This window comes from Alligator sinensis, unplaced genomic scaffold (genome assembly GCF_000455745.1).
Source record: "Alligator sinensis unplaced genomic scaffold, ASM45574v1 scaffold1369_1, whole genome shotgun sequence".
Lineage (NCBI taxonomy): Eukaryota > Metazoa > Chordata > Crocodylia > Alligatoridae > Alligator > Alligator sinensis.
Window position 1 is genome coordinate 464,913 of NW_005842875.1, and position 8,794 is coordinate 473,706.

At 66.6% G+C, this 8,794-nt stretch overlaps 3 protein-coding genes across 3 annotated transcripts in view; 2 read left to right on the forward strand and 1 right to left on the reverse strand.

Moving 5' to 3' along the window:
- The first annotated feature begins 38 nt into the window (after positions 1 to 38).
- Positions 39 to 4,085, forward strand: PLTP (phospholipid transfer protein). The gene is made up of 15 exons (XM_006035779.2): positions 39 to 195; positions 480 to 579; positions 876 to 1,004; positions 1,122 to 1,277; positions 1,403 to 1,466; positions 1,746 to 1,809; positions 1,911 to 2,002; positions 2,112 to 2,288; positions 2,403 to 2,462; positions 2,578 to 2,742; positions 2,953 to 3,020; positions 3,183 to 3,225; positions 3,433 to 3,496; positions 3,568 to 3,644; positions 3,759 to 4,085. The coding sequence occupies exons 1-15, from the start codon at positions 90 to 92 to the stop codon at positions 3,861 to 3,863; spliced, it is 1,470 nt and encodes a 489-aa protein (XP_006035841.1). The 5' UTR covers positions 39 to 89; the 3' UTR covers positions 3,864 to 4,085.
- A 326-nt stretch (positions 4,086 to 4,411) lies between these two features.
- CTSA (cathepsin A) lies at positions 4,412 to 8,751 on the reverse strand. The gene is made up of 11 exons (XM_006035795.2): positions 8,592 to 8,751; positions 8,351 to 8,506; positions 7,851 to 7,942; positions 7,224 to 7,308; positions 6,919 to 7,010; positions 6,641 to 6,719; positions 6,213 to 6,361; positions 6,059 to 6,134; positions 5,743 to 5,832; positions 5,382 to 5,483; positions 4,412 to 5,062 (listed from the first exon to the last, which is right to left on the reverse strand). Exons 2-11 carry the CDS (start codon positions 8,375 to 8,377, stop codon positions 4,979 to 4,981), a joined length of 876 nt encoding a protein of 291 aa, XP_006035857.2. The 5' UTR covers positions 8,378 to 8,506; positions 8,592 to 8,751; the 3' UTR covers positions 4,412 to 4,978.
- Positions 8,376 to 8,794, forward strand: part of NEURL2 (neuralized E3 ubiquitin protein ligase 2) — a 4,519-nt gene continuing 4,100 nt past the window's right edge. The window contains exon 1 of the mRNA XM_006035796.3: positions 8,376 to 8,393. Coding sequence (XP_006035858.2) covers positions 8,376 to 8,393 — 18 coding nt within the window. The remainder of the gene's footprint in view (positions 8,394 to 8,794) is intronic.

Genomic DNA, 8,794 nt, shown 5'->3' on the forward strand with positions numbered 1-8,794 from the left:
TCACCGCTCCCGAGGGTCGGGTCGGGTCGGGTTGGGGAGTCAGTGCCTGGCGCAACACGGATGCCTGTGCCCGCAGGAGCACGCACACCATGGCCCTGCGCAGCCTCCTGCTCCTCGCGCTGCCCTGCCTGGTCGTGGCCACAGCCACGGCCCCCGGCTGCAAGATCCGCATCACGGGCAAGGGGCTGGACCTGGGTGAGTGCTGGGGCTGGGGCTGGACCTGGGTCAGGGGCTGGGTGAGCCCCCGCGGGGAGGGTGGTGTCCCATCCAGGCGCCCGAGGGGTGGGGGGAAGACAGAGGGGTTGAGAGCTGCAGCCACGGCCGGCCTGGAGGAGGAGGTGGGGCGGTCCGAGCCGGGGCGCCCGGCTGCCAGGAAAGGAGCCCGGTGGTGGCAGGGCGGGTGCCCTGGGAACGGGCTGGGGGGCGGAAGCCCCGGCAGAGGTCAGGGCCGGGGCAGAGCCAGCGCCGCTGTTTTGCAGTGAAGCAGGAAGGGCTGCGCTTCGTGGAGCAGGAGCTGGAGCACATCAGCATCCCCGACCTGCACGGCAAGGAGGGGCAGTTCCACTACAACATCAGCCAGTGAGCGCCGTGCCAGGGTGGGGAGGGGGTCCTGGCCTGCCCCAGCCACCGCCAGCCAGTCCAGGGAGCGGGGCTGCAGGCATGCTCCGGGCCACGAGCCCACGGGGAGGGGAATGGCCGAGCCTGCGGGGCTGCGCACGCCGGCCAGGGGAGCGCAGGCCCCAGGACCAGGCTGCAACTGCACAGGGCAGACCCAGCCCAGCGGGGTGGGGGCGCAGGCATTCCCCCCCACAAGCCCCCGGTGCTGGGCACGGCCAGAGCAGCAGGGCCAGGGCTGAGGTTGCTCATGCCCGCAGGGTGAAGGTGATGGCGCTGCACCTGGCCCTCTCCGACCTGCACTTCCAGCCCCAGCAGCACATCGCCTTCAGCATCAACAACGCCTCCATCAGCCTGCGCTTCCGCCGCCAGCTGCTCTACTGGTTCTTGTAAGCCATGCCCCCCGCCTGCAGCAGTGCCCTGCAGCCCTGGCTGTCTCTGGGCCAGCCCAGCCCCCAGCAGCTGCCTGCCCCCCGCCTCTCACCCACGCTGTTGCTGCTCCCCAGCTACGACGTGGGCTCCATCAATGCCTCAGCGCACGGCGTCCATGTCCACACTGCACTGAAGCTGTCCAAGGACAGGGCTGGGCGCCTCAAGATCTCCAACATCACCTGCAACGCCTCCATCGCCCGCATGCAGGCCGGCTTCTCAGGCACGCTCAGGTACCGGCTGCCCACGTGCCAGGACCCCCCAGCATGGACCTTGGCTCTGGCGTCCCTTCCAGGGCCCCAGGGCCTAGCCGTGGCCAGGAGGGGCAGGGGTGTGACAGCTTGTCCCGTCCCTGCAGGAAGGTCTATGAGTTTCTGGGTCTCTTCCTCACCACGGGGATGCGCTTTGTCCTCAACCAGCAGGTAAGGCCTTGCCCTGCCCTGCTACTGCACAGACCCCCAGGCCAGGCATCTGGTGCTTCAGCGCGTGCTGTGCTGGTGCCTTTCCCTTCCATGGGGCGCCAGCCTGCACCAGACTCGGCGCTGGGCGGATGAGGCTGGAGGAGGGCGGAGGCCAGGCTTCCAGGGCAGGGCCGCTCAAGGGGCCATGCCAGGACCTCTGAGCCAGTGCCTCGGCTCCCCATCTGCCTCCTGTGGGCCTGGCCCCGCTCTCACCAGCCCCAGCCACTGTCTCCATTTCAGATCTGCCCAGCACTGAACCACGCGGGGCTGGTGCTGCTCAACTCGCTGCTGGACACGGTGCCAGGTGAGCTGCTGGGGCCGGCGGGGGACAGGGAGGGGGTGATGGAGCCCGGGGGTTGGGCGGGGTCCAAGGGGGCCTGGGTGACCGACCCCATCCCCATGCAGTGAGGAACCCAGTGGACGAGCACGTCGGCATCGACTACTCCCTCCTGAGCGACCCCGTCGTCACCTGGGACACGCTCGACATGGACTTCAAGGTGAGTCCTGGAGGCAGCTGCAGCCCCCCCAGCACCTGCCCGCCAGGGCCAACGGGGCCATGGCCCTCCACGCTGCGGGGGCCGGGCTCACCCGCTCTCTTCCGCCCAGGGCATGTTCTTCTACCAGGAGGCCGAGAACCAGACGCTGGTGAACAAGGGGGAGCAGCCGGTGATCACGGAGACGGAGCGCATGGTGTACGTGGCCTTCTCCGAATACTTCTTTGACTCGGCCATGTTCTCCTACTTCCAGGCGGGCGTGCTGACCATGGAGTTCCAGGGGGACCAGGTGAGGGGCTGGTGTGCGGACTGGGGGGCACTGGTCAGCCGTGTCAGGTGCCACGTGTGGTCCTGGGGACTGGTGTGCTGACCCCCATGCCCAGGACGGTTCCCGTTGTTTCAGGTGCCCAAGGACTTGGAGGTTTTGTTGAGAGCCACGTTCTTCGGCAGCATCCTCATGATGGTGAGAGCCGCGGGGGCTGGGGAGAGCAGGGGGGCAGGGGATGTTCCAGGAGCCCTGGGCAGCTGCTGCCAGAAAGACAGCGCCCCAGTGCCAACCTCACTCGCTGCCCCCACAGAGCCCGGCCGTGGTGGACGCGCCACTGAGGATGGTGCTGCAGGTGGTGACGCCCCCGCGCTGCACCATCAGGCCCACGGGCACCGCTGTCTCCGTCAACGCCGTGCTCAACATCTCCCTGGTGCCCGCGGGGCAGCCTGCCGTGCAGCTCTCCAGCATGAGCATGGTAAGCGCCCTTCCCTCCTGAGAGCAGGGCCCGCAAAGGGGCACATGCGTGGCCTGGGCTGCTGGGCACAGCAGGGAGCCCCCGTGCACATGCATGTCCATGCTGTGGTGCAGCTGGGCGTGGGAAGAGCTTGGGGAGCCTCTATGGGGTTTGGCTGTGGCTGTCGCCCCGGCTGCGTGGCAGTGATGCGCAGGGCTGTCTCCTCTCCAGGAAGCACGGCTGAGCGCCAAGGTGATGCTGCGCCAGAAGGCCCTGCAGGTGCAGCTGGACTTGAGGAGGTAACGCTCGTGCCGCCAGCCCCTGGGGCATGCATGTAGCCCAGTGAAGACGCAGCCCAGGGTCCTGCCACACGGGCTGCCTGCGGCCAACAGGACAGGGCAGGGGCTGGTGTGGAGGGAGCGGGGAGGCAGGGCTCGCGCTGACCCCATCTCTCCCCACAGGTTCCGTATCTACTCCAAGCAGTCAGCGCTGGAGTCCCTGGCGGTGAGTGGGGCCGGAGCCAGCCAGGCCCAGAGTGGGGGAGTGCAGCTGGGGTGGGGGGGAAGAAGGGGAGGGGGAGGCTCCAGTGGTGCCCAGGCATAGCCCCCCTTGCTGCCCTTGAGGCACCCTGACAGGGCTCAGAGCCCCCATGCCAACCTTGGGTAGCTGCCCACCCCAGCAGTGCTCTGACCCTGGCTCTTCTCTCCCCAGCTGTTCTCACTGCAGACCCCGCTGAAGACTCTGCTGCAGCTGACTGTCATGCCCATCATTAACGGTACGGACGGGAGCTGGGGGGGCAGGCTTGGGCATGAGGGCAGCCTATAACTGCTCCTTTTCTCCCTCCAGAGAGGACCAGGAAGGGGGTCCAGATCCCACTGCCGGAGGGCATGGACTTCACCAAGGAGGTGGTCACCAACCACCTGGTATGTGCTGGCAGGGAGCTCCAGTCATACCTGGGCCCTGGGGTGGTGGGGCCCCCCTCCCAGCACGGCGACCAGGGGGTGCGTGGTGCTGACTCCGCTCCTCTGTCCCTGCAGGGCTACATCACAGTGGGCGCAGACCTGCACTTCTCTAAGGGGCTGCGGGAGGTGATTGAGAAGTACCGCCCGGCCCGGCCCAGCACCCCCAGCCCCATGGCCTGAGGGGTGCAGTGCTGGCCTCATCCGCCCCTGGCTCCCCCCGCTGCGCTGACTCGCTAACACTGCGCCCAGCGGCTCCAGGCCGCCCTCGCCCTGGGTCCAGCCGTGCCCTTGCTCCACTCCCAGGTAAAGCGCCTGCCCGGCCCGTCTCAGGAGCCCGTCCCGGATGAGCTGCAGGGCCTGGCGCCTGCTCTGCTCTTACACTAATAAAGAGGTCTCAACCCTGCCTGGGAGCTGGTGTCTTGCTGCGGCCCGGTGGGCTCCTGCTTCCAGCACAGCCTCTGCTGCCCTGGCCTGTAGCCATGGGGTGGGGGCATGCACTGGATGCGGGACTGGGGGAACCCAAGAGCTACAGGAGCCGATGTGGCTCCAACCACCCACTGGCGGGAGACTTGGCAGTTCCCTCTGAGGGTCCTCACAGGCAGGGAGGGGGCCACTGCCAGGCGCTGCGCACGGGATGCAGGGGCTCTTCCCTCCTCTCCACGCTGGGCCAGGCTCCTGCCTGTAGCAGCCATGACGAGGATGAGAATGGAGGCCCCAGGCACCAGGGCTAGTTTGGTCAGACTGTTTATTGCAAGGCCCCCCTGGGCCCTGAAAGAGGCATCAGAGCCGCCACCACCACCACGTGGCTGCAAGAACTTGGACTGGGGGAGGGGGCCCGCTCGGAGCCCCTGCGGCTGCTCGGGGCCGGGCAGGACGTGCGTGCAGGGGCCGGAGTGGGAGAGGAAGGGCCGTGCGCTGCTCCCAGCCAAGGGGAAGCGACTGGCTCCAGCGCCTGGGGCAGGAGGAAAGAGCCCCAGCAGGGAGACTGCCGCCTGCTCCGGCTAGGACGGGCGGCTCCGGCCCCCTGCCGGCACCGTAGCAGCTGGGTCAGGACCCCCAGCACTGGCTGCAGGGGTGGGAGGGGCTGTAACAGGGCAGGAATGACACAGTCTGGTGCCCCCTGCCGGGAAACCAGAGGAAAGCAGGAGCCCCAGTGCCGTCGGGACAAGCGCAGCACCCTGCGCTGGGGGAACTGGTATCTGGCCATCGCTCAGTGAGTGGCCAACTGCACGGAAGGGCCCAGGGCTGGAGCACCAGGCATCAGTGCAGGAAGTGCAGCCCCGCTCCACCGGCTGCTAGTAAGGCTGGCAGTGAATGAAGCGGCTGAACATGGTGAAGGCAGCTTGCGGCTGGTCCGTGGGCACCATGTGCCCGGCGCCCTGCAGGAACAGGCAGAGGAGCGTGAATGCCGGCAGCATCTTCCAGCCATGACAGCCCAGGCAGAGCCCCAAAGCAAGGAGCAGTGCCAAGCAGCAGTAAGCCGTGCGCATGAGGACAAAGCAGGCTCTGCTTGGTCCCAGACCCCAGTCATGCAGCCCCCAGCACAGCCAGGTGCACAGCAGCAGCCCGGATTTCAGAACAACACCCAGTGAGAGCACAGGCAGGAAGAGGCAGTATGCAGTGCAGCGCAGCGCAGCTCAGGGAGGGCACTGGCCTCAGGCCACAGCAGCTCCAAATCCCCCCCATTGTGCTCGTTACCTTGACAGTGAGGAAGGCAATGTTGGTGAATTCCTTCACGAAGCCCCCGATTTGGTCCACGCCCTCATCTTTGTACAGCCAGGGCCTGCGGTTGACCTGCACCTGCAATGGGAGCCCAGTGCACTCAGAGCCACCTCTGCGAGCTAATGGCCCCCTTTGCACACAGGGCTGATGGGCCTAACCTCCCCCCTGCACTGCCCTGGTACCAGAGCGCCCCAGAGATAGCTAGAGACCTGTCCATGGCGCAATGTGCCTCCCTCCAGAGGCTGCTGCCCTCCCTTCCCACACACACCCCTGCAGCAAGTTGGGCTGCTCCAGCAAGTGCCCCCCAGCCCAGGCCCTGCCCCAGCTGCTGATTTACCTTCTGGCCCAGGGAGTCCACAAACCACTCATCCCCCAAGAAGTTGCAGGCCATGTCCACGTCTCCGTTGTACACCAGGATCCGGTATTTCTGCAGAGACAAGGGTGTTAGCCAGGCTGTGAACAGCAACTCTGTGCACTGCCCTGCACCCTTGGGCATGCATGGAGGCTCAGCGGTGCCCTGAAGCATCCATGGTCGAGACCTGTGGCTTCAGTGGAGGTGAGGCAAGGGCTACAAGCCAGCACTTGGAGCCAAGCCACACTCCCTCCCCAAGAAAGGGGTCTAGAGGCAGCCAGGACCCCCTTCCCCTACTCACCCCGGTGCCAAGCAGCTTCAGGTATTGGTCATTCATGGTGGTGTAGAGGCGCTTGTAGCTACGGTTCACCTCAAAGCTGCAACAGGAGAGGCAGAGTCATGCAGGCCCCTTGTCTCCCTGTGGCCACCCCCATTCCAGCCTCGCCCCTGCCTACTTGCACAGCTGCCACTCAGGAACCTCTGGGGCGATGTGCAGGGCCTTCCGCACTTCGGGGGAGTTCAGGAAGTTGCTGATGGCAGTTGTGTTAGTGCAAGGGGGATCCAGCCGAACCGCCTTCTTGGCCACTGGCATTTGAAGCAGGTTCTTGAGGGGGAAAGCAGCCATGAAAACAGCAGCAACTAGCACAGGCACTTTACTGCTCGGACAGTGAGCCAGCCTCCCCAAACCCCGCACAATGCAGCCAGCCGCCCCTCTGCCACCCCAACTGGGACACCATGAGCCAGCCCACCCCAGCTAAGTCCCTGTACCAGGCCACGGCTGCTGGGGAGCCAGTGTAGCAGACACCGGCCTGCAAGTCTCTGCCCAATGGCACAAGGAGCAGGATGCTGGTGCCAGGGCAGAGCATAAGCCCCAGACACTCACCTGCCTCCAGGAGAACTTCAGAGAATGCCTGATGAAGGAGTTGCCCAGGTCGTGGGTGATAAGCTGGCTCCCCTCGTACCTGCCGCCAAGATGAGAGCAGCCTGAGAATCAGGGCACGGGGCCGCCCCAGTGCTACCCGCTTCCCTCTCCTGGCAGGGAGGGGAAATCAGACAAGAGCCCTGCTTTGGCAGAGATGTCCACCATGCCCCCATCCTGCACAGAGCCTGCCCAGGGTCCTGTCAGCAAGCTGCCACCCCCGCAAGAGCCACTGCTCCTACCTGAAGGCTCCGGGGACACCACCGGCACATGGGGCATAGAGGTTGTAAATGTTCAGGCCGGACTCATCCACGATCTTGATCATTTCCGTCATCTGCAACATGTGGCAGGTGGGTGCTGGGGTCCAGCTGGCTCCCCTCCTCTGGCTGCTGTGGCCCCACCCATCCAGCCACCGGCCGCGCCTGGTCTGCAGGCCCAGGGCGGGCAAGAGCCCTACAGCTGCTGCAGAGCCTGGCAGATGACGCCGTGGCCAGTGGAGCCGTGCAGCAGGGCTGGCTGGGCCCTCCCCATGGCTGCTCCCACTCACCTTAAGCGTGCAGTTCAGGTTATGATTGTCGTGGAAGTTGCATTTCCCCTGCGAGCAGCAGAAGGTCTGCAGGTCCTGCCAGAGCCTGGAACAGGAGACCCGGTGAGGGGCACAGGGAGGAGCTACTCCAGCCCACAGGCCCTCTGCACGGGGTGGGGGGGTCTGCTGCACGTTTCCACAGCGCACAGGGCACCGTGCAGTGGCCCTCCCCATGGGCAGCAGAGGTCCAGGCCCCAGGGAGAGCCCGGAGCTCCCCCGTGGCCCTGGTGGCTAATTCCACAGGTGCCCATCATCAGGCAGCAGAGGCCTGGGCAAAAGATAGAGGCTTGGGGCCACCCCAGCCTGGCACAGCCCAACCCCAGGCCTGGGGCCTGCTCTGCTCCCACCAGCCTTTACTAACACAGAGGCCCCAAGCAAGAGCCAAGGCAGAGACTCTGCTGGCACCGGCCTTCTCTGGGGCGAGGAGCAAAGGAGCCACAGAGGGAGACGCAGCCGTCCAACCCCTCCACCCCTCGCTGTCGTGGGGGCAGGGACTGCTGGTGCCTCAGACCACCCCCAGGGCTGCCGGGATCCGTGGCAGCGCTGGCCAGGCTGACGATGGCGCCTCAACCTCCACCCGAGCCTTACTGGGTCCCCAGGAGGCCGTGGTAGTAGGCGAAGTAGACCAGGGAGTTGTCGTTGGTCTCATAGGAGGAGAGGCCATTCCCCACAGCCAGGCCCTGGAAGGTGGACACGGCCGTTAGATGGGAACCGAGGCTTTGCCAGGTGCGCCCGCCGAGTGGGGCGCAGCCACAGGACTCGGTTAGCAGGGGAAAGGCAGAGGGGGTGCGGGGAACAGCCACGGCCAAGTGGGGGAAGGAGCGACGTCCAGGACTCTGGGACCCGCGGGCTGACAGGAGCAGGGAGCGCAGCCTGGCATCCCTGCAACACACCCCGGGGAGCTGCGATGCCGCGAGGAGACACCTGCTGCGGGGCCAGAGCAACAAGCGCCTCCCTCCCGCCAGCGACCCGCAGCTGCCTCCCGCGCTCTGCCGCCGGCCCGGCGCGTCTGCACTGCAGCGGAGCAGGAGCAGAGCAGGAGCAGGGGGGCCCACGGGGCGCCGTGCCCGCCTGCCCCCGCGCCTCACCTTGAGCTTGAGGCTGGGATCCTGCATGACCCACTGCGCCAGCGTGGGGACGTAGATCCCGGCGTAGCTCTCGCCCGTGAGGTACAGGTCGTTGTTGGAGTACTCGGGGAAGAGGCGCAGGAACTCCTTCAGGGCCAGGTAGTTGTTGTGGGCCACCTGCGCGGGGGCGGGCGAGGCGGTGAGGCGGGAGGCACGAACGGCCCCAGGGCGGGTGCCGGAGCCGCAGCTGGCGCCCACTCACCTCGGTGTCGTTGGTGGCGTAGTGCTTGTCGTCGGAGTAGGAGAAGCCCACGCCCAGGGGGGACTCCACGTACAGCACGTTGGCCACCTGGTTCCAGGCGTAGTCGTTGTAGCGCAGGCTGGCGCCGTCCGGCTGCACCTGCGCCAGGCACCGGGCGGGTCAGGGCTGGCAGGGCCGAGGGGAGGGGGGATATGGGGGGGGGG

Excerpts from the sequence above, each read along its gene's own strand:
- PLTP (XM_006035779.2), top strand. The coding sequence starts at position 90 with ATGGCCCTGCGCAGCCTCCTGCTCCTCGCGCTGCCCTGCCTGGTCGTG. Across the intron at positions 196-479 it reads GGGCAAGGGGCTGGACCTGG|TGAAGCAGGAAGGGCTGCGC; the intron begins GTGAGTGCTGGG and ends GCTGTTTTGCAG. Across the intron at positions 1,278-1,402 it reads GGCTTCTCAGGCACGCTCAG|GAAGGTCTATGAGTTTCTGG; the intron begins GTACCGGCTGCC and ends CCGTCCCTGCAG.
- CTSA (XM_006035795.2), bottom strand. The coding sequence starts at position 8,377 with ATGCAGGATCCCAGCCTCAAGCTCAAG. Across the intron at positions 7,011-7,223 it reads ACCTGAACTGCACGCTTAAG|ATGACGGAAATGATCAAGAT; the intron begins GTGAGTGGGAGC and ends CACATGTTGCAG. Across the intron at positions 6,720-6,918 it reads GGTGTCCCCGGAGCCTTCAG|GTACGAGGGGAGCCAGCTTA; the intron begins GTAGGAGCAGTG and ends TCTTGGCGGCAG.